General features: G+C 61.9%; 1 protein-coding gene across 2 annotated transcripts; it reads left to right on the forward strand.

The window, feature by feature from the left end:
- Nucleotides 1-834: 834 nt before the first annotated feature.
- KIRREL1 (kirre like nephrin family adhesion molecule 1) lies at nucleotides 835-26356 on the forward strand. 2 transcript variants are annotated; one of them, XM_068922188.1, is made up of 17 exons: nucleotides 835-952; nucleotides 15051-15200; nucleotides 16078-16227; nucleotides 17397-17554; nucleotides 17649-17799; nucleotides 18217-18322; nucleotides 18420-18568; nucleotides 18664-18791; nucleotides 18881-19007; nucleotides 19184-19284; nucleotides 19548-19746; nucleotides 19921-20028; nucleotides 20185-20324; nucleotides 20459-20536; nucleotides 20806-21190; nucleotides 25459-25536; nucleotides 25652-26356. In XM_068922188.1, the coding sequence occupies exons 1-16, from the start codon at nucleotides 901-903 to the stop codon at nucleotides 25500-25502; spliced, it is 2226 nt and encodes a 741-aa protein (XP_068778289.1). In that variant the 5' UTR covers nucleotides 835-900; the 3' UTR covers nucleotides 25503-25536; nucleotides 25652-26356. The 2 variants fall into 2 exon arrangements, with proteins under 2 accessions (XP_068778289.1, XP_068778288.1); XM_068922187.1 differs by lacking the exons at nucleotides 25459-25536; nucleotides 25652-26356 and having other exon boundaries at nucleotides 20806-22131.
- Nucleotides 26357-26489: the final 133 nt, after the last annotated feature.

Consider the following 26489-nt stretch of genomic DNA (forward strand, 5'->3'; position numbering starts at 1 on the left):
GCACACACACACACGCACACACACATATATACACCAACCACATATATACACCAATATGCACACACATGCTAACACACATGGACACATCCCCCCACGCACACACACTGACACAGACCAACATGCATGCACACCAACACGTGTGCACACCCCCACCCTGCACCAAACACTAACATGCACACACCAACAGGCACGAACACACGCTAACATGCACACATACGTACACGCACAAATGGACACCAGCACGCACAAACACACGCTAACATGCACAAACACACACCAACATGTACACATGCACCCCTCAGTGTGCACAAACACTCACCAACATGCACAAACATGAACATGCAACCCTAGCCATGCACAAACACATATTAGCATGCCCTTATGCACGAACCAACATGCACTAACACACACGGAGATGCACATACGCACACACCAACGTGTGCACCCCTCGCCATGCACAAATACATATTAGCGTGCACTTATACATATGCACGAGCATGCACAAACACACACATGCACAGACCAACATGCATAAACACACATCGACACGCACATATGCACCCCTTTCACCACGCACAAACACTAACGCACACGCATCCACACCGCCCCCTCCTCCCCAACTTCGCGAGTTGCGCGGCCCGGCCGGCGCCGCCGCCCCCCGCCCCGCCCTGCCCGCCCCCCCGGCGGCCGCGCGCACTCGGCGGCGCGGCTGGGCGCGGAGCGAGCGGAGCCCGCGGCCCGGGCCCGTCCCCGTGGCGTCGCGTCGCCCGCCCCGCCCGGCCGGACCATGGTGTAGCGGCGGCGCCGGGGCGCGGGGCAGCGCGGCGGGGGCGAGCAGGGCGGCGCGGGGCAGCGGCCCCCCCCGGCGCCCCGTGCCCGCAGCCCGGCCACGACGGGAGCATGTGGATCCTCCTCCTCTGCCTCCTGACTCTCGCCAGCACCCGCGGCCAAGGTAGGAACCGGCCGCGGCACCGGCACCCGCCCGCCCGCCGGCGCCTCCCAACTTGGGGGCACGGGTCCGGCTCGGCCCGGCGCCGGCTCCGCTCCGGCCCCGTCCTGGGGGCGCCCGGGTTCGGTCGTGCGGGGGGAGCCCGAGCTCGGTTCTCGGCGACCCCCCCCGGGCTCGGTGCTCGACGGAGCGCTGTGCTGAGTCCTGTCGCGCCGCTTCGGGTCCTGGTTCCCTCCCCCCCCCCCCCCCGGTCTGGGTCGGTCCCGGCTCGAGGCTGCCGCAGCCCCGGGCAGGGGGAGCGGGGGGCCCGTCGGGGGGCGGGCAGGGGGCTGGAACGGGGCGAGGGGGCCCAGCAGCACCCTGCGCCGAGCAGCGGGGCGCCGGGGCCGGCGAGGACCCGGCCCGTCCGTCTGTCCGTCCGTCTGCAAAGGAAAAACTCCTGGGGGACGCCTGCGCCCCCGAGGGGGAGCCCCGCGTTGACCCCCCTCCCCCGCCGGGCCCTGGGCACTGAACCCTGTCGCGGGGGGAGCAGCCCAACCCGCCCCGCGCCCCCCTCTGTCCCCTCACAGGGCCGTGGTGAGGAGGGAGAAACTGAGGCACGGGGAGTTGCTCACTCGAGGGTGCGCGGAGCAGGAGGGGTGGATTGAGGACGACCCCGGAGCCGCCCCAGCTGGCAGCTCGGACGTGAGGTCCCCCGGGGTCTGCGCGGCAAGGGGAGCAGGGAAAGGCACCACACGTGCAATGAACTTGCAGTGTCTCCGGCCAGGTCGTCCGTTCCGTGCGGCAGGAAGGCAGCGGGGCCCGGGACTGGCAGCCCCCTGCCGTGGGTCTGCAGGTACCCAGGGGCGAGCTCCCGTGCCACAGCCAGGGCAAGGAGCGAGCAGGGGGCATCACCCTGTGCTGAGCCAGCCCCTCCGTAGCCTCCAGGTCCTTCCCTGCTGCAAAATCCAATCTAATTTTTAATTAAGGGGGCGGTGTTGCTAAGATGCCAGGGGGAAAAAAAAAAAGAGTCGAACTGGGGTTTAAAAGGAGCATGCAAAGCCTCTTAGAGGGCCGGGGCCAGGCGAGCAGATCCCAGGCTCCCCCGCGCCAAGCTCGGGGAGGCACCATGGGGCTTCGCTGCCCTCCTAGGAACAAAAGCGCTCGCTCTCCTGTACCGTGCCATGTGGAGCTCGTTGGTGAGGAGGGCAGAGCTCTGGCATTGCCTGCCTCCTCTCTCTTTTTTTATTTTTTTTCCCCTCATTTAATAACTCTTGGAGGAGAGGGGGGGAGAAAAATTTAAAAAAGCCGGTTGGCTGGGCCTGGGGTAAACAGGCTGCCTGGAGGGAGCTCTGCGCTCGCCCCAGAGCAGTGGATGCATTCCTGCGTGAGGGAGGAGGGATGACTTCCCCGGGCGAGCGGCCCCGTCACAGTGCCTGGCCGCGGCGCTCCCTGCCGAGGCTGCTAAGTTTCTCTGTCATCAGAGAGGAGCGATTGTGCTGCCTTTCTCTAAAGACAGGGGTGTCCAGGGTGGGAGGGGGGTTCTGCCATCTGCTGCTGGCAAAATATAGGGCTCCCCCCCCCCCCCCGCCAACCCACTTTGCAAAGGGGATGTGTAGAAATGAGCATGCTGCACTGCATGTGCATGCATGTGCACACATGTGCATGCGTGCGTGTGCATGCCGGCGTGTCGCGGTGGGGGAGGCGATCAGGGCCATTCATGCCGTTGCACACTGGCACACGCTCGCACAAAGATGTTGAATGGGTTTCATCACTCTTCATTTCTCACTAAATAATTTTCTGTATCTTATCTAAATGAAACCCATTATTCTTCCCCCCATTTCAATCACTCGCTGTGATTGCTCCTCAAATTGAAATATTTATTCATTTTCTGGGTGATTCTTTTTCTCTTCCTCTCTGTGTTTTTTTTTTTTTTTTCCCTCTCTTCCCTCTTCCCTCTCAAGGAAGAGCAGCAACACTGAAACAGCAGAGATTGCGGCCGATGGGAGCAGGATGCAGCAGCAGCCAGGCCCTGGGGGGACATGGGGTGGCAGGAAGAGGGGCTTTGGTGCTGGCGTTTCCCATGGAAAGGCAGTGCGTGCTGGCGGGCCACTCGCCCCGTCGGCTGTGTGAACGCTGCCTTTGGCGCCCTCTCCCCCCCCCCACTGCGCTGAGACCCTGCGTGCTCGCTGCATGCTCTGGGATGAGCCTGGGTGCTCCCTTTAAAGGCATCAGCCCGGTCACTTTTCTTGCCGTGTTTGCGAGGGGTCGGGGGGCGCTGTGCATTCGTCACCCGTCATGCCCAAGCGGGGCATAGCCAGCACCAGGATTCCTGGGTCCTCTGCCCAGCTCTGTGGTAGCAGGAGCCAGGATTGGGCCGGTCCCTCTGTCCAGTGCTGGTGGCTTTTCCAGGTGCCTTCCTCCACCAGCATGGGCGGACGGACGGGTGCAGGGCATGAGCCACGTGCGTAGCGAGCATGAGCAGATCCTGAGCCCCCATGCAGGGAGGGTGGATGCACCCTGCTGTTCCCAGGTATTTCGGCAGAGACTACATGGGCCGCCTGCCTCGGTGGCCCTGCCACCAGAGCTGTGCTGGTACAATGGGATTTGCAAGATGACCGTTGCCTGCTGCAGGGCAATAAAAGCCCCTGCGAGACGTTGCTGTGCTGGAGCGTGGCAGAGGGGGAGGAAGGTGGTAGAGGAAGGCTCTGGCCCCAGGTTCCTGATGCTGAAGAGTTTTGTCACCCAGCCCCCTATCAATGGGACAAGGAGGGATGGAGAAGGCCGAGGGGCCGCGGGCAGGAGCCTTGTCAGTCAGCGCCAAGGGAGCCGGGGGGTTCCCGGGCCTCCTGCGCGGTTCCGCTGCCCCAAGCTGGCAGCAAGGAAGAGGAGGGATTGCAAGCACCACCAGAGACTGCAAATGCTTCGCCCTTCCCTGGGGCCTGCAAGTGCTCTGCAAGCACGGGGGCTATTGCCCCTGGGGTGGGCAAACATGGTTTTTCCAACGGGGAGTGGAAAAATGGAAGCAAAACCGTGCCAAAGGGCTGCAGCCCCCGTCGGGAGGCTGCCGCTGTCCCCGCAGGGCCAGAGCCCTGTTTCGGGCCCCCGTGCCACGACCTGCCTCGGTGGTGTGCACCGGGGCTGAGTCACCCGCTCCCGCGCCAGGGCCCGATTTCCAGGAGTGCTGGCCGCATCTCCATTGCCCGCCATGACCTCTCGCCGCCACACCATCCTCATTTTCGAGGTGAAATCGGGGCTAGTTGACACCTATTTTGCTGACCGGCCGGAATGATGTTCCTGTCCTTTAATTCTTGATTGATTTAATCCCCAGGCAGCTTTGCCCTTGCTGCGCCTGGCCTAGATCCTGCCTGGGATCCTCTCTGCCACCCGGGCGCAGCTCGTGCCGCAGAGGGACCCGGGCGTCCTAGCCCCGCGGCCGGGCGCTGCCGGTTCGCAGGCGCCACTGTCCAGCCGCGGGTCCGTGCAGCCCCCCCGCGTGCTCCTCCGCACCAGCAGCTCGAGGATTATGGCTAACTCTCCATAAAGATTCCCCTAATTGCTTGCCTTACCTCAGGTTTTATCATCAAAGCATCCGTTATTCCCTCTCTAGCCTCCTTTTCTTTTTATTATCTCTTAATTAATCACTCCAGCTTTCACACTTAGCAGATAATTACAGTCTCCTGGGCGCACGGCTCATTTTCATAACCTCCTGCTCCCAGTCGGGAGTGGGCACAGCCGGGAGAAGGTGGAAACAGAGGGCGAGGAGGTGGTGCAGCGGGTCCCGCATGGCCTGTGCCACCCTCCCTCACGGCTGCAGCCCTGGAGGAGGAGAGGGATGCGGCGGACCAGGGGGGAAAAGTTCCTGTGGCAATAGAGCCCCGAGCGGGGGAGCCTCCTCGTGCAGGAGGTTGGTGTAATGAGGCGTTCAGGGGAGCAGCCCCTGGCAGCGCTCAGGGCAGTGCGGTGGGGGCTCCTTCGTGCCCTGCTGGCCGGCAGAGTTAAGGGTATCGGGGCCAGGGGAGGAACCGCTGCTGGACAGCCCAAGCGAGACCCCTCTGGGGCAATGCTGCCGTGATGACGCCCCAAATCAATGCCAGGGTTGCGGTGGGTGCAAAGGCACTGGCAGAGGCGTTGGCACACGCCTTGGGGTGCACGCGCTGGAAAGCGAAGTCCTTTCTACTCGCCCGCTGCACAAGGCCTCAGTGCCGGAGCCGCTGGGGAGCCCGCGCCAGGCGTGCGCTCCAGCGAGGCCCCGCGGCAGCGGGCGATGCTGCGACCTGGTCTCATCCAGCCAAGCATCGGGGTTGCTGCCATGGGGGGACCAGGGAAAGAAGGGATTTAAGGCCAAAAACACTTTAAAAAGGCGCAGGAAAGGGAAAGGGGGAGAGAGGCCTTTTCTCGCAAGGGCTGGAACATAATGGGCTGCCAGGGCTGCCATGGCAACGGGTGGATTATGATCCAAATGGAAATCAAAATACGAGGGGGGAAAAAGCGCAAGAGTGGAGTAAAGGAGGAGGAGAGGAAAAAACTTTTATTTCGAATTGGAGAGCGGCTGCGTGCCCTGGCAGGGTTGCCATAGGAACGACGGTGAAGAGGAGCCGCGCAAAGGGCACGCGTGCAAGGGCACGCACGTGTGCGCGGGAGCACCGGGGCCCTGACGGAGCCACCCCACTCGGCGGTGAGGCAGGAGGAGCTGGCAGGTCCCAAGGGAGAGGGGCAGCACCCTGCACTGCTCCCGTGCTGCCGCTGAGGCCACTTGTCCCGCAGCCCTGGGCGCGGGAGCAGTGAGGAGCTGGGGATGGGAAAAGCCCCGTGCAGCTTCCGGCAGCTCCCGAGTCGGGCACTTCCCAAAGAACAAAGCCCGGCTGGTTTCCATGCCCCCGGAGAACTGTTTTCCCAACTCACTCCCTGGCCGTGGCCATCGGCAAACCTGAACTCTGGACTCGCCCACGCGGAGCCCTCTTAACCCTTTGCAGCGAGAGCACGCGCCTCCTTCCTCCCATTCTTCCTCGCCTTCTTTTTCTCAAACAACCTTTCAAGTGAATCTGCCTTAAAATGAGAGGCACGGAGCAGTTCGATTCCCTGCCCCGGGGCAGGGCCTGGGCTTGCTGCCATGCACCAGGGCTGCCAAAAATGCATTTTGGGCAGCAAAAAGCAACCTCCCCCTCCCCAATGGTGCCCGCCTCCAGCCCCTTCCCCAGCCGGAGGCGCGGGGCACCGAGGGTTAAGTGCCGGGTTTCCTTTCTCTCCCTTGTCTTCCAGAGAGCCTTGGCAGGAAATTCCTCAAATTCCAGGCTTGTAGGATCATTGCTGGGCTCCAACCGCAAGCGCGGCGCGGGGATCCGGAGCGAGGGCTGCTCGCTCCATCTTTTGCTTTGCAGGATTTGCAAAGCCTGTGGGGGGCAGGGACCGTTGCTCCCCGCCCAGCCCCGCTCCGGCCGGGCCCCAGAGCACGGATCCCCGCTGGGGCTGGAGAAATGGCACTAATAAACCCCCCCACATTCAAGAGCTTGGCGCAGCCAGCTCTGGGGGTGCTGAAAGCAGAGGCCAGTGGAAACAGTGCAGCTCCTGCGGCCTCCCGGCCCCCCCCCAGCACGCTCCGGCGGCAGCTCTCCCGCACCAGGCGGGGGGGCCGGGGCCAGCGGCGCACGGCCTCCCCCTGCACGCAGGGCCGGGGCGATGACTCTGCAGCCAGACATGGTTAGGGAGGAATGCGCTGAAATTCCTGCCCATATTCTCCGGCGGCGGAGGGGGAAGGGAGCGCGGAGCCAGAGCCACCCTTGGCTCGCTGCGAGCGCCATTAGGGGATTGATCCTGCGCGGTGGCCGAGGCGCTTGGGCACAGCTCGGGCTGGGTGGGGGAAACCGAGGCACAGCCCGTGCATCCTTGCCGTGCGCTGCGTCTGCGGTGTGGAGCCGGCTCTGACTCATCCGTGCATATGTTGCGCCCGTAGCAGAGCCTCGCGCTCACAGCTGTTTGTCCCGATTCAATGTGAATGATAATCCCATTATTAAGAGATGTCTCATTAAGACATCTGTAACGAGAGCGCTTACCAGCAGCTCGGTGGAAGGATGCCAGCGCTGTTTAAATATTTTTTCCCCTCCATTAATGATTAGAGATGTTTTTGGGTTTTTTTTTCCCCCTTTCCCAAAGAAGAACACCCCCCCTGCCCCCGCGCACACACAAACAAAAGTCTTAATTAGACATTGTTCCTAACAGGGATTTTACACAAATTAATTAAACTCAAGCCAATAAACAGCACTGCTCTGTAATTCTGACAGCCCCAGAAATGAAGGGGAAATAACGAGGGTAGAGACGCCGCCTGCCACTGCCAAAATTCCCTGTTCCCGCGAGCGCCGTCTGCTGGGGCAGGGCAGGGGGGAGGAACAGCACGATCCTGGCCCTGGAAAGGAGTCGGGACTCCTGGGCCCCTCTGCTTTGGGCGTGAGGGAGGGCAGAGCCCTGCGCGGCCCTGGTTTGGCTTGCCCTAGCTGGAGCATCCACTTGCACCAAGCCCCACGGTCCCACGCGCCGCATCCCGGCTTAGCCCGCGCTCAGCGCCAGCTGCGGTATTTAATGCTGGGGTTCAGATGCAGTGCAGGGACGTGGTGCGGGACACAGCCGGGGGGCTTGGCCCCACAGAGGAGAGCGGCAGCGGCACTCGTGGGTCTTGGCAGGTCTCGTGGCACCGCAGGCAGGGGCCCCACGGGAGTGGAGGTGACCGGGAGCTGGGGGGAGCCCAGCTGCGGCATCCAGCGCATCTGCACCGCCCTGCACATCTGCATTGTCCCGCACATCTGCAGCCTCAACCTTTGTCTGGCCGTGGTGGGAGGAGGAGGAGGGCTGGGGTGTGAAGGCAGCTCTGCTTTCCTGCCCTCTCCCTTTCTGCAGAGCATCAAAGGCCCGGCTAATCCCCCTGCTCAGCCTGCAGGGCTGCTGGTGCGAAGCCCCTCGGCTCGCTTCGCCCCATGTCTGCACAGCTGTGCACGTGTGCACCCCCGTGCATGTGCCCAGATGTGCACACACACCCATGCTCTCGTGCACCCTCCCAGCTCCTGCAGGCGTTCCCATGCATGCACACTGCGGGCGCACGCACACACACGCGCTTTCCCATGCCGGCACCGGCCCTGTGCGCCCTGCAGCCCTGCTCCAGGGCCAGCCCGACCCTTTGTCTTTCTGCCTGGCTGCCCCCTTTCACAGGGATTAAAGGCAGAAGAAAGGCGCCGAGTCCCTCGCAGACTTCAGCGTCCACCAGGTCCTTCCCCCTGGAGTAAGCGAGGGGCAGCTGGGAGGCAGACAAAGAGCACCCGGCCCGGCCCCTCTGCTGGAGCCACGGGCAGAAAAGGGGTCGGGGCCGGGACGGGGGGGGCCTCGGTGGGGACGGCGAAAGCCCTTGCCCTGGTAGTGCTGAGCATGGGGGTCCTGCGGCACCGGGTCCTGTCGTGCAGGGCTGGCACGTGGCCTCAGGCGCTGCGTCCTCCTGGGAGCAGCGGGTGCAAGAGGTGCGGGATGCCAGCAGGCGGCATCTCCCGGCGGCTCCAGGAACTGCCAAGTGGCCGGCACCGCGGCTGGGCCCTGGCGCTGGGGGAGATGGCAGCCAGAGCAGAGCAATCTTTGCTCGTCCCCAGGCGCCTCCCAGCAGCAGTTGGGCTCTGCGCAAAGAGCGGCAATGGGGAAATCGAGCCCTGCTGCGAGTGCAGCGCCACTGGGTACCTGTGCCGAGGGGGCGAGAGGCTGCCGGTTGGGATCCACTTCCCTCTTTTTTTCTATCTTTCCTCCTTTTGGGGGTTTGTGTCCCCAGGCCGTTCTCTTACCCTGGCGCTGCGAGTGGGCACCAGCTCGGGGAGCCGGGATCGTGCCCGGTGCTCGGCACCCGGGCAGCTCCCCAGCTATTTTTGGACCTTGTGTTTTTTTTTCCTCCTCTCCCTTTGTGCACTGGCCCTGATTTGCCTGGTAACAGGGCCTTTGCCACTGGCCCCCAGCTCTGCTTCCTTCCTCCAGAGCTGGCGGCACAGTGCCTGCTGCCAGCCAAGCAGGACAGCAAGCTGCCGCTGCCGCACCGGGCTCCCAGCTGCGGCTTGGGGCTCCCAGCAAGGGGCGGCCTGTTGCGGGTATAAGGTCCCACTCAGACATCCCCATCCTGCCAGGATTTGCTTGACTTTGGGAGCCTTTTGGCTCCTATCCCGAATGCACAGGGCTGCCCAGCGCCATTGCTGTCCCCACCACTGCACCGAGCGGGCCAGGCCTCTGCGAGCCACCCTCCCCTGGCCCCTCCACCTGGCTCATTTGCTGTAATGCAATAAAGCAATTCATTTATTTTGTTCTATATTGTCCCTCTCTCTCTCTCTCTCTCTCTCTCTCTCTCTCTCTCTTTCTCTCCCCCCAACACTGGTTTATATTTTATTGGCATCTTTGCAGCGTTGAAAGTAATGTAATTACGAGGGGAATTTATATGTTGTTTCGCAAGTCGGGAGTTCATTTTTTTTATATTATTATTATTAGGTGGGGAATATTTAAGGCTCCTCAGGAACGAGAAATAGAACCCAATTCCACAATGTCATCTCCCCCGGTATTTATGCCTCTTCCCAATGAGATTTTAATTGAAAATTGTTTTGTATGTTCCCCGCGTTGCATATTTTTACCCTGCGCCTAATTGCGGCTCAGTCCCTCGTCCCCTCCTCCTCGCCAGCATGCGCTCGAGCCCAGCACAGCCCCAGCGCTCAGCACCTCGCAGAAGACGGGAGCGTCAAATGGAAAATTCCCGCATTGATTGGGAAGGGGGACGTGGGTGCCGTTCAGCGGATGCCGCCTGGCCGGAGCAGACTTGCCTCAAAGGTGGCAGGGCAGCGGGCGGTGCAGAGGATGGCGGTGCTGTGTTGCCCATGGCGGTGTTGATGCGGCACCGGGGGGCACCCACGGTCCGTTTGCGCCCGTGCCTGCCTGGATGCCGCTGGATGGAGCGCTGGGAAACGCTCCGTCTCCCCGGCCCGGGCGATAATCGAGGTGGAATATTTGATCGGCCAGGAAATGAGCTGCTAAATTTGTTGTGAGATTGGTGTCACAACCAATCGAGGAACCGCTCTTCTGGCAGGCCGGGCAGTTAAATGAGAAATCATTAGGTTATTGTGGAGGCGAGGCAAGGAGGAGGAGGAGGAGGAGGCGGCGGGAGGTGGGGGGGGAGCGATAGCGCAGGCAGAGAAGGACTGGAGAGGAGACAGACCAGAGCCATCCGGGCGCAAGAGGCTGCGATGCCCCCGTCCCGTGGCCAGTGCCACTCCGGGCTCTGGGTGCTCCAAGGCCAGGAAGGAGATGCGCCATAAGCCCGGGAGCAGCCTGCTGCCCATGTGATCCAGGCTTTGGTTAAATCCCGCAGCTGGGCCGCTGCCCACCATGGCATGAGCCGTGCTGCCCTTTGCCGAGCGGCGTTCCCGCGCTCGGCGCCATCACCCCTAAGGTGTGGCTGTGGTGGAGCTCATCGCCCACCCCGCTCCGGCCTCTCACCTGACCCAACCGGGAGCCAACGCCGCATTGCCCAGGAGAAATAACCCCCTTGCAATGGCGGCGGAGGCGCCGCAGACAGGTTTCCTGCGCTGAGCAGCCACACTTGGCCCCTCCACGCCTGGAGCGGGGCCGGCCGGGAGGCACCAGGGAGCCAACGGTTCCCGCAAGCTGGCTGAGAGGAGGGGAACCAATCTCCTCCTCATTTGTTTTTATAATTTTGCCTTTTAAAAAATGAAAATAACTGGAGCATCCTTTCCCCGGAGAGCTTTGCTACCACCAGTTTCCTGAGCGGAAAGCAGCGGGGGGGGGGGAGAGGCACCACGCAACCCCCCGCACAAGTCCCGCGCTGGCCAGCTGGGGACAGTGGTGGCACCCGACAGCACCCGGCGCCCCCCCCCGCGGGGACCCTGCACGCCGGCGTCGCACGTGCCAAAATAACAGGATAAACGGGGCTGGGCCGGCGGCGTTCCCGGCCAGGGAGTCTCCCGGGGAGCCTCGTGAGCTGCCAGCCCCGCTGCCTTTGGGCGCGCGCCAGCTCTCCCATGTGCTGATGCTGAAATACTTTCTGCTCCCGCGGGACCGGGACAGGACACGGGAGCCGGGAAAGCTCGGCAGGGCGCAGGCAGCCGGCCCGACCCTGCGCGCCCACAGATGAGGGAGTCGCTGATGCAGGATTCAATTAAGGAGGAATTAACAGAAAATAATATTCAATTAATGTCAGTCAGAGCAATCGTGGCATCGGCGTGCCATGCCCTCGGCATCACCACCCGGGCCGGCAGCTGGCCCCTGACGGCTGCAGCCCACAGGAAACTCTGGCTCCGCTGTTTCCATCCCTGCCACCCGCCATCCAGACGCGTTAGCGTTAAAAAGCAGGGAGAAAGGAGAGAAAAATAGGAGAGGGCATTGAGCGACTTCAAACAAGGAGCGGAAGCGGCTTCTCCTGCCAAGATGCTTTCAGAGCGACAGCGCTGCCTGTTCCCGGGCAGTGCTGTCTTGCCGGGGTAATCGCAGCGCCGCAGCCTCATAAATTGTTGATGGCAACAGGGACCCTCTCTAGCAAATATCAATTTACTGGCTGTGAGCGGCAGGCGAGCGTACCGCCGGGTCGGCCGGCTGCTCACTCCGGCGTGCGCGTCCTCCTTCCTGCTCCTGGCGCCCTGCAGCGAGGGCATCCTGAACCCCTGGGCTTCCTCCCCCCCCCCCCCGCACCAGGCAGCCCTGGGGGCACCCATGTCCCTGCCCAGAGAAAGAAATGGCTTTGTTTAGTCGAGAGACCCAAATTGCCCGAGTTTAAAATAGCCTCCAATGCTTTGCAGCTGGGGAGGGGAGGGAAATGCCAGGGTCAATCACATCTCGGCTCCGTCAAATCCTCCGGCAAGGCTCTGCCGAGGCCCCGGCCGCTCCATGCTGTGTTACAACCCACCTCGGCCGGCCAGCAGCCCCCGAACCCGGCTCAGCATTCCTGGCTCCTCTCGGGTTAATTTGGGGGCTGACTGCAAAGCTCACACTTTTTTCCATGCTGATGATGGGCGATGAGGGGCTCAGGGTGCTCTGCGAGCCTCCCACTGCCCCAGCGGTCTCCTCCAGCCCCCTGCTCTCCCCTCCAATCTCTGCCTTTCCATTCTGCCGGGCAGGGCTGAAAGGAAGCCAAATCCTCTTTTCTCACCCACAGAATAAAACCGGTGGAGAGGTTTTTCTTTTTCCTCCCTGTGTTTTTTTTTTTTCCTCAATATAAATACAACTTGGGAAGTGGAAGGGGGAAAGGCTTAAATTTAAAAACAGCGAGAAGAGGAAGGGGAGGAGGGAGAGAGATAAAAAAAAAAAAAAGTCTAGCGCGGAGAGATTTAGCTCCATCTGAAAGCTGTCAGCGCAAATAAAAAGCTTTTCTTTGAACCCTGAGTTTAATAGTGAGAGGAGAGAGAGGGAGATTGGAGCACCAGCCCCAGGGCTTAATCAGACCTGTGCTGGATAAATAGAGGGAGACAAGGCCTGGAGCGCTGCTCCGCCAGGTCCCTGCTCTGCGCTCGGCCTCCCCAGCCGGCCGGCAGCCCCGGAGCCGGGCTGCAGGAGCCACGGGAAAGGAGGCACTGAGAATTCCTGCGGCGCCATGGGTGCCAGGCCATTTCCCTATTGCCCATCTCCAGCCTAAACAGCCCGCTGCCTGGCCTCCGCGCCCTGGCCATACCGTGCGCCCGCCACAAGTCAGCCACATCCAGGTCAGGTGGGAGAAGCGGCATCACCAGGCGAGTGATTCAGGCCGGGAAATTCAGGCGGGCCCTCGAGCGCCTGGCCATCCTCCCCGGCTCCTCGGCTCCCGGGAAAGGGAAGAGCCCAAATCCCCGCAGCAGCAGTGGGAAGGATCGTTGACCGCTGCTAGGATTAGCAGGCAGAGTCGGTGTTTGCTGGTGCTCCTGGAGCAGGGGCAGCACCTCCCCAGCACGGACGGACGCCACGGGCTGAGCACAGCCTCGCCGGCAGGCGCAGACATCCCTGCTGGCTCCTATTTCTGGCTTGCAAGTGCCTGCCGCCACCGGGCATTCGTTGACCCAATAAAAAGATCCTCCGTGCTCTACCGAGCTGTTAATATACTCACAGATCAATACGGCTGCAGCGTTTTCTTTTATTTGGGAGGCAGCAGTGGGGCTGCCTGCCCGCAGGGACCGGCTTGAACCACCATAAACCACCCTAAACCACCAGCCCTGGGCGCCACTCCTGAACCGCTGGCTGCGCCGGACCTCGGCACCAGGGGCAGCCCCCAGCCCCAGGTGCAGATCAGGTTGTTCCCATCCCACGGCCCCGGGATGTTGGTGCGGCGGGAGGCAAGGGGGGAGCAGCAGCTCCGGCCGGCTCCCCACCACTGTTAGGGGCTTTATTGCCTCAATCTACCGAAAATGTCACCTGCGCACCGGGGAATTAAGGTCTGTTCTGCAGCATGTGGCCACACGGACATGCCAGGCTTAGTGTGCACACACCTGTGCATACACACACTTGCACGAGCACATGCACACACCTGTGCATGCAGGCGCTTGCACACACACGTGCATCCCCGTGCATGCCGGGCACTTCGCAGGGCTTTGCACTCGGCAGCGCTGGGCTTTCCACATGCCCATGCGGCAGCGGGCAGCTGGTGCCGGGGCTGCCGGTCCCCTGCACCATCTCCGTGCTCCTCCTCCTCCCACCTGTCTCGCTCCCCCTTTCCCTGGCTCTGATCTTGCCTCACGCCCACCTCTCTCCAGGCACCTTCCTCTTTGATCTCCGCTAGTCTCCTTATTCCCCCCCCTATTCGCCCCCCCCCAGCTCTTTCTCCAGCCCGGTCCCCTCCTCCTCCTCTCTCCTTTCTCTTCTCTCCTTCCCTTTATCTCTCACCCTCCCTCCCTGCTCCTTCCCTCTCCCACGCTGAAGCTCTGCCGAGGGGCTGGAAAGGTGCAAGGAGATCAAAGTGGCCCCAGCCTCCCCGCCACTCCGGAGCCTGCGCCCAGCCGGGTCCCGATCCTGGGGCTCCCGGCATACCTCATCCCGGGGGTCCTGGGCTATCCGGCCGCAGGGCTGCCAGCAGACCCCATGCCGGGGCTCCCACAGTGCCGATCCCGGGGCTCCTCAGGTACCTGTGCTGCAGGCAGCGTCAGTGCAGGCTGGTGTCTTGCAACCCAGAACCCTGCAAATTTCCGTCCCCGTGCTGGGACAAGGCCAGGCCCGCTGATGCCGCCGGCATGCTGGCAACGGTGCTGGTGGCTCAGCCCTGGTGGGGACAGGCAGCTGGCTGTGCCTGAGCACTGCGTCCTCCCCAAGGCTGGCAAGGGAGCGGGGGCTCCCGGGAAGGCAGGCAGCAGCCCAGGGCTGGGGATTTCGGGAGCTACCAAGGGCTTTGTTTGGAGGATCAAAGGCATTCGGGGGGCCCAGAGCCGCTGGCTCTCTGGGACGCAGCACAACCGGGGCCAAGCCAGAGCAGTGAGGTGGGGTGCTGCAGTGGGTGTCTGTGGGGTTCGGTGGCGCTGGGGACACAGGCACCCGCAAGCGCTTCCTTAGCGGCTTCGTTATCTGCAGCTTGCTCATCCCCGGAAGGGATTTCCGCCTCCCCCTCTCCTGCTCCACAGTGGAAATCATTTGAATACTTGAGAAAAAGGCTTTCAAGGAGGAAAAAGGAGACTGTCCCGGGAGAGAGGTGCCCTGAGATGCTGCCAGCCCGTAGGAACTAACCCGCCCCTCTCCCCACTGCCCTGATCCTGTGCTCCATGCTACACCCAGCCAACAGCCGCAGCATCCACCATGGGTCCAGTGGCCCCTGGGCCGGGGCAACAGCCCACACGTGTGCACGTGCACACGTGGACTCACCCTTGCAGCACCCCCCCCCCCACCCCCGCGCGCACACAGCCCCGCACAGCCCCCCCGCAGAGTCAATAGCCCTGTGACAGCTGCTGAAGTCCTGATTGATCCCGCTTGCAGCATGCACAGGGATGGGGACAGGGACAGTGCAGTGTCCCAGGGCTATGGGGCATGTGGCTCTATGATGCTGGCACGGGCCAGGCACTGCAGGGAGCCTGTGCTTCGGGCATGACAGAGCACTGGGCGCTGGCTTGCGCGGCCCCCCAGGCCCTCGCTCATGCCCCCTCTCTCTCCCCAGTCACCCAGACTCGCTTCGTGGAGGAGCCGGAGGACCAGACAGTCGTGGCTGGCCAGAGGATCGTTCTCTCCTGCGTGGTGCTAAATTATTCGGGGATCGTGCAATGGACCAAAGATGGGCTCGCCCTGGGCATGGGGCAGGGGCTCAAAGGTATGCCGGGGCAGAGGGAGGCTGCGGGAGGCTCTCGGGGCTCCTGCCGCCAGCATGGGGCAGGGACTGTCCCCGCGTGGGCCAGGGCTGTCACTGCTGGGGAGGCTCTTGGGCATCACATCCCCGCAGCGCCGCTTCCCCTCCCCGTTTCCCAGCTCCACGTGCAGCCTCGTCGGCTGCCGCAGAGGTGGATCCGTGTGCCCCGGGCTGCAAAGCACCAGGCAGCGCTGAGCGCCCGCTCGCTGCTCCTTTCCCTACGTGCTGGGATCCCCACAGATGCCAGGGTCCCTGCAAACACCAGGTCCCTGCAGACACTGGGGAATCCCACACGCACCAAGGATCTTGCATGCACCAGGGGTCCTGCATGCACCCAGGATCCCATATGCACTGGGGATCCTGCAAGCACTGGGGATCCTGGGTGCACCGGGGATCCCGCAGGCCCCAGGGTCCCCGCTGGCTGCCCTCATGTCCCATAGGGCCAGGGCTGGCCCCGGGCTGGGACGGGGGCCTGGGTACCCCTTCCCCTTCCCGCATCTCTTCCCCATGGCTGTTCCCAGCCATCCCTGGCCATGCCGTTGCTTCCTGCTGCCGCACACATGCACACCCCAACACATAGAGGTACCCACCTGTGTGCCCACAAGCCAGCACACGCATCCCTGGGCACATCCTGGTGCATGCGTGCGTGTGCATGCACGCTTGTGCCTGCACCGGGCTGGCCAGGTCTACCTGCGGCTTGCAGCACTGGCTGCTCCAAAAAATGCCCTGGCCCTGGTGAATAGGGGGCAAAAAGGGGGCTCAGCTTGGTGTGGGGACGGGGTGGCGTGCAGCATGGGCTGGGGTCGCCCCCATGCCGCCTGACTCTGCCCTGTCCCCGCAGCCTGGCCGCGCTACCGCATCGTGGGTACGGCCGACTCGGGCCAGTACAACCTGGAGATCACCGACGCCGAGCTCTCCGATGACGCTGTCTATGAGTGCCAGGCCACTGAGGCAGCACTGCGCTCCCGGCGTGCCAAGCTCACCGTGCTCAGTAAGGAACTGCGCCCTGTCCTTGTCCCCGGCCCCCTGGGCCGCCCCGCGCCGTGGCACCGTGGCCCCCAGGGCCACCCAGGCCCCCAGGGCTGTGCCTGTCCTGGCTGCCAGCCACGTTTAGTTGGCAGGAGCTGGGAATGCTGTCGCTGCCTCCACTTCAGCCCTCCCCCATCCCAACAGCAGCCTGGATGTGCCATTATCTTTAATGCCTTAATCTATATTCACGCCGCGGCTGAGTTACAGGACCTACGAGTGCAGTAACTTTGATTTCCCTGACTTTTGTGTCTTGTAAAAAAAAAAGAAGGTGCCAGAGCCACAGCGGAAATGTTGCATGAATGGGGTTTTGGGGTGGATTTCTTACTTTGCTTTTTTTTTTTTTTTCCTCCCTCCTTCTCCTTCTTCTCCTGGCATTAGAAAGATGAGAGATAAAAGGCAAGCAAGTGGGAGATGTGGCTGCGGTACTGAGCAGCACCCTGCGCCGTCGCCCCCGCCTCCCGCAAGACCCCCATGGCCCAGTGGCTGAGCTGGTGGCAACCTCCCCAAGCTCCACTGGGAATGTCCCCGCGCTCTCCCGGCCCAGCCTGGGATGACAGGGGTGTCCCTGAGCCCGGGAAACTTGGCAGCAAAGGGGTCCTGAGCAGTCTGCAGCCCTCCGGGGCCTTTGCAGTGCGGCCGGCTCCGCACGCACAGCAGAGACCCCGGCTCAGGGCTTGTGCTGTCTGCCCCAGTTTCTGCTGGCAGTGGGGTTCCCTTCCCCACTCCAAACGGCGCCTTGACTTCCCCACTCACGTCTTCCCATGATCTGAGCCCAAATAAATCAGTAATGGGGCTTTAGTTCCTGATCAAAAAGGGGGATTAATACAAAGGCGTGCCGGCCTGTTTGGCGCTCAGCTGTCACCCGCTGCCTCCCAGCGCCGGCAGCAGGCCTGGCTCTCGCTGCCTTGATCGCTTTCCCTTTATTAGAAGCGCATCAATTTTTCAGTATTAGGTGGCTTGCATTCCTCACGAAGCCCTGCTGCCCCGTGGGGCTGCCCTGTTGCAGCGGCCCTGGCTACTTGGCTCCCCCTGCCGTGGCCCGGCTGCACAGTGCAGAAACCCTCGTTATGCAGCGATGCCAGTGCATATTGCATCCAGGCAGCCCATACCCACCTGTGCTCCTTCCCACAGTCCCCCCCGAAGACCCCACGATCGACGGGGCCCCTGAGATCCTGCTGCGAGCGGGGACACCATACAACCTGACGTGCCGGGCACGCAGCGCCAAGCCCGCTGCCACCATCGTCTGGTACCGGGACGGGCTGCAGCAGGACGGAGCCATCACCAGCACGGTAGGGGCGTGCAGGGTGCCGCACTGTCCCTTCGGCCCCGCTCCATGCCTCACTTTCCTCATGGCTAATGCCGGCGGACTCCTCTCCCTGGCAGGAGGTGCTGGCTGACGGCAAGCGGGAAACGACAACCAGCCAGCTGGAGATCAACCCGACCGACCTCGACATCGGGCGTGTGTTCTCCTGTCGCAGCATGAACGACGCCATCCCGGCCGGCAAGGAGACCTTCATCAAGCTCAATGTGCACCGTGAGTGCTGCGCCCACCTCCAGCACTGGCTCTGCGGGCGCCGGTCCCCGTGCATCCCGTGGCATGGACGTGGACTCGATGGGAGGGCTGGGCAGGGAGCGCGGGACAAGCCAAGCTCCGGGGTTTGGTACTGCCAGGGCACCGCCAGGGCCGCAAAATGAGGGGAGTCGACCCGGATCCTGCCTGCGCTTGGGCTGGGACTTTGCAGTGAACACCGACCTCCAGTGGCTGCCGCGGGAAGGCTCTGCCATGCCGGGAGCCAGCTCGCCGGGTGCCTAAGCCGGGCACCCGTGCCCATAGCAGCGTGAGGAGGGGAGACAGGGGCTGGCTGGGCAGCACCGGGCAGGCAGCTTTGCCCTTCATCCCTGCTGTCTCCCGTGCCAGTGCCCATGCCAGCTCTGTCCACGTTCCCCGCAGATCCCCCCACGGTCACTCTGTCCATCCAGCCGCAGACAGTGCAGGAGGGTGAGAGGGTCGTGTTCACCTGCATGGCCACCGCCAACCCTGAAATCAAAGGCTACAGGTGAGGAGCTACACGTGGGAGCCAGTGGCACGTCCTGAGCCAGGGTGTCCCGGGGCGGGGGCCCAGGTGCTCCCTCCACCCATCTCTCCTCTGCCAGGTGGGCCAAGGGTGGCGTGATCATTGAGGACGCCAAGGAGAACAAGTACGAGACGCAGGTGGATTACTCCTTCTTCACAGAGCCCGTGTCCTGCGAGGTGCACAATGACATCGGCAGCACCAATGTCAGCACGCTGGTGGACGTGCACTGTGAGTGGCGCCCCACGCACCCAGGATGGCTGTGCCGCACAAGAAGTGGCTGCCCGCGGCCCTGGCCTGGCCCCTCACCCTCTTGCCCCCCACAGTTGCCCCTCGAATCGTGGTGGATCCCAAACCTACCACGACGGACATCGGCTCCGACGTGACGCTGACATGCGTGTGGTCCGGTAACCCTCCGCTCACCCTCACCTGGACCAAAAAGGAGTCCAACATGGTATGGTGCCACAGCCAAGCCCCAAGGGCGCTGGGGCGGGCTCCTGCCCAGCGCCCGCTCCCTGACGCCTCCCCTGCACTCGCGCCCAGGTCCTCAGCAACAGCAACCAGCTCTACCTGAAGTCTGTCACGCAGGCCGACGCGGGGCAGTACATCTGCAAAGCCATCGTCCCGCGCATCGGCGTGGGCGAGCGTGAGGTCACCCTCTTTGTGAATGGTGAGCGCCCTCCCCTGCAGCCCAGATGGGTGACTGTAGTCAATATTACAGCTGCAGTGCTTGTGCCGGCATCATACCTGTTTTGTGCCCAGGATGTGTCTGGCACGGCGTCCCAGCCCATGGTGATGCTTGCAGCCCTGCAGCACTGGCTGGCTAACCTCACTCATCTCCCCCAGGCCCTCCCATCATCTCGAGCGAGGCCGTGCAGTACGCCGTGCGCGGCGACCGTGGCAAGGTGGAGTGTTTCATCGGCAGCACGCCACCGCCAGACCGCATCGTGAGTGCCGGGCTGGGTGCAGGGCACGAACTGGAGCCCCGGGCGACCCTGAAGCCCTGGCTCCGGCCACTTGGGGACAGCCCAGCTCCCGTCCCCAAGCTGGGTTCCATTCTGCTGCTGGCCAATTTGGAGCCGGGGGGGTGGGGGGGCACCGGGACTGGTGCTGGGTGCCAGGGAGGCCTGAGAGCGGGCAGGACATGAGGGAAGTCACCAGGTCTTGATGCAGCCTCCTCTCCCTCCCTCTGTCGGCGCTGCGGGGCCAGGCCTGGGCCTGGAAGGAGAACATTTTGGAGGCCGGGACGTTGGAGCGCTACACGGTGGAGCGGACTAACACAGGCAGTGGTGTCCTGTCCACCCTCACCATCAACAACGTCATGGATGCCGATTTCCAGACCCGCTACAACTGCACGGCCTGGAACAGCTTCGGGCCGGGCACTGCCATCATCCAGCTAGAGGAGAAAGGTACCGCGGGCACGGCGCCGGGTGTGGGACGCCTGGGTCCCCTCCCTGGAGCCAGGCGAGTCTTGGGCATTAAAACAAACAAGGCCGTGGTGGGGCAAGCGCCCTGCTGCTGCGCACAGCTCCCAGCAGCACCCCTGTCCCCAGCTGACGTGCCCGTCTCCCCATCCCCTGCAGAGGTCCTGCCTGTGGGCATCATCGTGGGAGGCACCATTGGGGCCAGCATTCTCCTTATCGCCTTCCTCGTCGCCCTCGCCTGCTTCCTCTACCGGCGCCGCAAAGGAAGTGAGTGGTGGGGGAGTGGTGAACGCAGGGGATGCCGGGGCCATGGGATCAGGCAGCCGCAGCAGGACAGGGACATGGGGAAGGGGATGGGTGGGTGATCCAGGTGCCAGGCAGATGGAGACTGAGCCACCTCCATCCTGCCCCTCGCGTCCCCAGGCCGCAAAGATGTCACCCTGCGCAAGCTGGACATCAAGGTGGAGACGGTGAACAGGGAGCCGCTGACACTGCACACGGACCGCGAGGAGGACACGGCCAGTGTCTCCACAGCCACCCGCGTCATGAAGGCCATCTACTCGGTAGGGGATGCCCCCCGCCGTGGCATCAGGCTGGAGCGGGGCAGCCTGGACTCCTGGGTCCCCTGCGCTGCTCTGAGACCAATGGAGCTGGAACCAGAAGGAGACTCACCCTGCTCTTCCCCTTTCTCCCACAGTCCTTCAAGGATGACGTGGACCTGAAGCAGGACCTTCGCTGCGACACCATCGACACCCGCGAGGAGTACGAACTCAAGGTCCGGCAAGGCTGCATGAGCCGCATCAGGACGTAGGGCACGCATGGGGGAGGGTGACAGAGGTGCAGGTCCTGCACATGCATGCAGTAGCCTTGCACCGCTGCACGGGAAGCAGGACACCGAGGGGGGGTTTCCCTAGGTCTGGGGGGATATGGGATGCTTCAGAGCTGGGGAAAGGAGGCCAGAAAGGAGGGCCTGGGCCCTCTTCTGATGGAGCTTGGTCTCCACTCTGGGCAATGCCTCCCTCCTACCGCCCTCTCTCCTTGCAGGACCCGACCAATGGCTACTACAATGTCCGCGCCCATGAGGACCGTCCGTCCTCCCGCACCGTGCTCTACGCTGACTACCGCAACCCCGGTGCGGCACGCTACGACACCCGCCCACCCTCCCGCCTCTCCCACTCCAGTGGCTATGCCCAGCTCAACACCTATGGCCGCGGCCCCACGTCTGACTACAATGCCGAGACGGCGCCAGGACCCGGCCCCCCGCCGGGCACAGCGGCTGGCGAGACGGCCAGCCAGCTCTCCTACGAGAACTACGGGGGCCACGCCGCCTTCCCAGCCAGTGCCGGCTACACCACCTACCGCCTGGGCTACAGCCAGCCACCACCGCCCAGCCTGGACCGGGCGCCCTACGAGGCTTACGACCCCATGGGCAAGTATGCTAGCGCCACTCGCTTCTCCTACACCTCCCAGCACTCGGACTACGGGCAGCGCTTCCAGCAGCGGATGCAGACACACGTTTGAGGGCGGCCGGGGGAGATGCCCCTCGCGCCGGACGAGGGGCAAGGAGGGTCACAGGTACCTCACCGCTGTCCCCTGATATTCAGGGGCTCATCCTGATCCTCTCACCCTGCTTCTCGTCCTGCGGCTGGACTCTTGGAGCCTGCCTGGTAGCCACACTCCCCCCTGCCTCGCTGCCCCGGGGACCCTGGTGTCCAGGGCTTTGCTGGCCCCAGCTCCCTTCTCTTTGAGCTTCCACTCATCCGCCCACTGGGCTTTCCTATCTTTCTTTTCGGTACCTTCTCAGAAGAGGGATAGTGGGGCAGGGCCTTCTGCCCTCCCTCCCCACTCCAGTCCCCCCTAGCCCAGCCATGCCGAGCCCGGCAGTGGGATGGGTGACATGGGCGCGGGTGCACACTGCAGCCCCCGCTGAACCTTGAGCCCTCCCTCCATGCCCCGCACTGGCCTGGGAAGGCGGGAGCCACTACCTATGCTGCATCCTATGGTTGTGAGGCCTCCCCAGGGCTGGGTCCTTCCCGGAAGGATCCCAGATCCACCCACCGCCACAGGGTCGGCACCCGCCGCTCCCTCCTCCCAAAAAGGGGCAGCGCACAAGCCATGCTGCACCCAGAAACCCGCTCCGTCCAGGGTGCCATCCCCATCCCACCCCGCATGGCAGATGCCCCGTGCATGGGGTCTGCTGGAGACCTTATATGTGTCTATATATGTGTGTATGTATATACATGCATATATATATCTATATAGATATCTATAGATATATCTATATAGATAGAGAGAGAGAGAGATAAAGATATAGATATATGTAAGGTCCAATTTCTGTTTGCTCCCAAAAAGGCCCCATCTCAGCCTGTTCGCATTCCCTGTACCTTGACTTGGGTGGGTACCACCTGCGTCGGGCTGTGCGGAGCACCTGGGGCCCTGCTCCAGGCCAGGGCCACAGGAGCAGCGTTTTGCCCCTTCCTCCCCACTCACACAGGCTGAAAGCCCTCACCAGCCTGCCCCGCTCTGGCCATTCCCCGGGGCTGCAGCCTGCGAGTGGGCCGGCAGCACCCTGGGCCACCCGCGGGCATCGGGGCAGCACATCACTGGGCTTTTAAAGCTCAGGTGGAAGAGGGAAATCACCAAATTGTCTAGAATGACCCAAAGGGGCTGAAAGCAGAGGGCAGCTCCTTACCTGCCCTGGCACTCCTGGGAGCAGCGCATCTGTGTATCAGAGCCAGGGCGCTCCCATCACACGCACACATGTACGACAGGTGGAGGTACGGCGACGGCTTTCTGTCCCCTTTTTGCCAGCCTGCCTCGAGCCTTTTTTCCAACCAGCCGTTTGAGGTGGAGGCCCTGCGGCAATGCTGATGCGCCGGGTGGCCAGGGCTGGCTGGGAGAGTGTCGGCGATGGTGCTGTGGATGGGTCCACCATGGCAGCCGAGGGCACGAGCTGTCATGGGGGACCTTTTATGAATGTATATAAAGCTATATTGTACAGAAGTAGCTCCCCCCAGGGACCACCCTCGGAACCACCAGCAAGCATTACTGCTTTCCCCGAAACTCCCCGGAGCAGGCTCCCGGCATGAGCCACTTCGGTCCTGAAGGTTTGGTGAATGTTTTGAGCCTCAGCAAACCAAACCAACTGGGAGTCAGAGCTCAGACGGTCTCCGAACAGGAGCAATGTGGAGCCTGGCTCTGGCGGTTTGGGCTGGGAAGCATGAAGTGACAGGAACAACAGGGGTCCCGATTGCACAGCTCGGAGGCTGGCATCTCGCCAGGGCCACCGAGGTGGGGGTACGATGAGCAATGGTTTCAAAAGGGAAACTGCGTGCGCGTGTGCATGATGTGAGCTCTGCCGATGCTGCTGCCTGCAGGGTTTTCCTGCCGGATAACCCTTCCCGGGCACATACCCACTGGCCCACATCTGCACACCCCAGCTTCCTGGCACATCGACAACGGTACGTGGCCACTCTCGCCACCTGTCTGCCCAGGGGAGACCTTGGTTGGTGGTGAGGGGGGACGATCCCCAGAAGCAGCCACAGCCTAAAACCCAGCCAGCCACAGGCATCTCTGTGGCCCGTGGGGATAAGGTACAAAACAGCTGCCAACATCTGCGTATGCACGCACATCTCTCCGTGCACACAGCGGAGCTGGGCCCCACGTGTGCTTTAAACACCCCCTGCTCCATTGCTTTGCTCCTGCTGCCCTGGGGTGGGGGGGGGGGGGGAGGTGAGCGTGCCGGTCCCACACGTAGCCTGCGCTGCAGGATCCTGCTCCTCCGCTGCCGAGCTGCACCCCACCACGCACTGCAAAGCCCTGGGCTGTTTCACTGCTGTGCAGAGCTGGCCCCAGGGCCCAGCCATGCTGGCGGTTCGGGGCCGGCCCCATAGCAAGCAGGTACGATTTCGGGCTGTGCGTCCTGCCGGTCGGCTGCCTCCCCACCTTGGGAAAGGGGCTGGTAAAGCCGTGCTGCAGATGCAGCCCCTCTCCTTTCCCCTTTGCCTCCAAAGTTAACCTGACCCCAAAGGTACTGTCCGAATGGGCCAAACCCTGCAAGGTGCTGGGTCTGGCCCCAGACTGAGCCTCTGACTGCAGCGTTCATCCCTGCCTGGCCCCAGGCTGGACGTGTGCCATTTCTTGCAGCAGTGCCTGATTTAACCCTTGCTAATGTCCTCTGCCTCCCCCTGCACCCCCTGGGGACAACCGTGTCTCAGAAAGGGGAGCCCCACACTTGCCCCGCGGGCTGCGCCCCACCTTTGATAGCAATAGCCACCTCCACAGCCCAGGGCCTGGCGCAGCGGGTGTCCCGGCGCAGCCATCCCCACCCGGGAGTTGCTGTGAATCGAAGCCGAAGCTTTAAATTAAACCCCTGGGGTCAGGATGGGCCCTCCTGCTCCCCTGATGCCATCAGGCAGCCGGAAAGGGAGCCCCAGGGTTAGCAGCGGCATCCCAGGCCGAGCGAAGGGGCGAGCAGGTCCCTTTTCTCAGCACAGGCTGTTTTAGACCCCTAGAGAGACGTATCTGTGATCCCTGCCCCTGTCCTGCCCAAACCTTCCATTTTTTTTATTTTTCATTTTCCTTTTTTTTAAATATTATGTACTATATTTTTAGTCTTAAACACGATATATTATATATATTTAATTTTTTATATATATATATAAATATGAATGTTAAAAAAGGGGCTGCCTTTTGCCTTTGTTCTGCAAAAAGCATCGTGGTGGGCAGGGTGCAAGCGACCCCACGGGGAGGCAAGAAGGGACGGAGCATCTCGCCAGGTCCTGGGGGATGCAGAGCTGGCGCAGCCGGTGGCGGCGAGGGACACAGATGCTTCCAAACTGGGGCCCGGCTTGCACCCAGCGCCGTCCCCATCTTGCCTGAACGTCGGCATTGTTCTCCTGCTCCCTCATCCCCAAAGAAAGCGGTTTTCTTGGAGCATTTCCAACTGGCCCAAACGGGGATTCGAGATGCTGGTGCTGTTCCTGTCTTTGACACCGACCTCTTTCTGGCCCTGGAGCATGTCTCCTCCATCCAGGCTCCCGGGGCTCTGCTGCAAGGGGGCAGGAGCCATCCCCAGTGCGTGCTGGGGCCAGGACCCCAGCCACTCTCGGCAGGGGCTTCGCAGCCCCGCGGCCGCTCCGGCAGCAGCACAAGCCCAACGCAGCGCGTTTGCTGCCCACTCCCGGAAAGTGCACTAAGCTCCGCTGACCCATTTCACTGAAGCTTTTAACAGGAGCTGGTGCTAAGAGGGGCACAAGAGAGGTTCTGCAAGTTCCTCTGCACCCAGCCTCGCTTTTATTTTATTTTATTTTTTTCCAGACAACTCTGCAAACAGGCTCACTTAATGATTTTGTTTCTCTACAAATGTAGCCTATTACTTTGTGTGTTTCCACGCCTGGTTTATTATGCATGAACCAGGCAATTTGCCTGCTGCTCCCGGGACCCATCTTTAAAACAAAAAGGTGCTTTGTCATTCTTAATGGCTTTTGCTGGAGCGTGGAATGTGTGGTTGGAAGAGAGATAGAAGTATGGGATGGATGCATAGATAGATGGATGGATGGCTATGAAGGGAGGGAGAGGCATTAAGTTTCTTCTCTGTCCATAACCCCTTTAACTCAAATGCTACAGTGAGAATCAAACTACATACAGCACACCCCGTCTCTCCCCTGGCCATAACCCAGCTTTCCTTTTTAACAGCGCCAGGAGATGAGCAAGTCAGCTTTACAGTCACACCTGCCTGAAGATTAGATCAGCTCAGAAATTCAAGCCCTGGAGGTATTTCTACCTTGCTAAAGAGGCAGCCTCATTTCCCCAGGAAACAAATCTCCCCTCCTTGCCATCCAGCTAATTTATTCCAGAAGCCCAAGATGTATTCTAATTTATTCCCCAGGATGAAGCGAGCTCGCCGCCTCCTCTCAGCTGTACAGAAATCTCTCGCCTTGTTCTTCCTCCCGCTTTCATTCCCCCTTGCCTCCCCGCAGACACGACAAGGCTGCAGCCCTCAGAGGAGCGGGGAGAGGCGGGAGGTTATTCGGGGTGGGTTGTTATTTTATTTTGCTTTCATTCGTGCATGCTTGTTCTCCCCTTGATGTGATGCGCCAGAGACGAGCGCCGGAGACGAGCGCCGCAGAAAGAAGGGGAACATCTCCTCCAAAGTTTGGGGAGGGCACAGAGAAAACACCAGGCACGTAGGATAGAGGGAATAGCCCTCGGCTTTGCCATGGCCGCAGGCGAGGCAGCGAGCCAGGAGCTGGAGAGTGGCGCAGCCGCCGGTTCTCCCATGACTTCCCAGCGCCTTTGCGCCACGCACACTCCCTGGGAAACTGCCCACCAGGATCCAAGCTCCACATTAGACCTTCCTTTCTCTAAAACCCTTACGACGTCAGCAAAGACCACCAGGCTGGCAGAGCAACGCAACTCCGCAGCCCTCGGTCTTATCAGGAGCTTGTTTACCGGGGGGGTAGGGACAGCTGCAATTTAACTCCAAGCCACTCTGACAGCTACAGCAGGATAAAAAAAAATTAAATAAAGATCCCTCAAGAAAACTGTAATTTGTCTCTCAGAGACCAGTGCCCAATAATAACATGCTGTAACCAAACAGAGATATGATTCCCGTTTCTTCCCTCACCGCTGGCTGTCATGCTGGAATTTAATCTTTCAGCCCTCTGTTACTCAGGCTGGTGATAAAATATAATTTGATTTCATTCCTAATAAATCAGGAACTCTTG

The sequence above is a fragment of the Struthio camelus genome, chromosome 30, assembly GCF_040807025.1.
Source record: "Struthio camelus isolate bStrCam1 chromosome 30, bStrCam1.hap1, whole genome shotgun sequence".
Lineage (NCBI taxonomy): Eukaryota > Metazoa > Chordata > Aves > Struthioniformes > Struthionidae > Struthio > Struthio camelus.

Coding starts and splice junctions, on each gene's coding strand:
- KIRREL1 (XM_068922187.1), top strand. CDS start 901: ATGTGGATCCTCCTCCTCTGCCTCCTGACTCTCGCCAGCACCCGCGGC. Junction 17,800..18,216: donor CATCAAGCTCAATGTGCACC/GTGAGTGCTGCG, acceptor CGTTCCCCGCAG/ATCCCCCCACGGTCACTCTG. Junction 18,569..18,663: donor CACGCTGGTGGACGTGCACT/GTGAGTGGCGCC, acceptor TGCCCCCCACAG/TTGCCCCTCGAATCGTGGTG.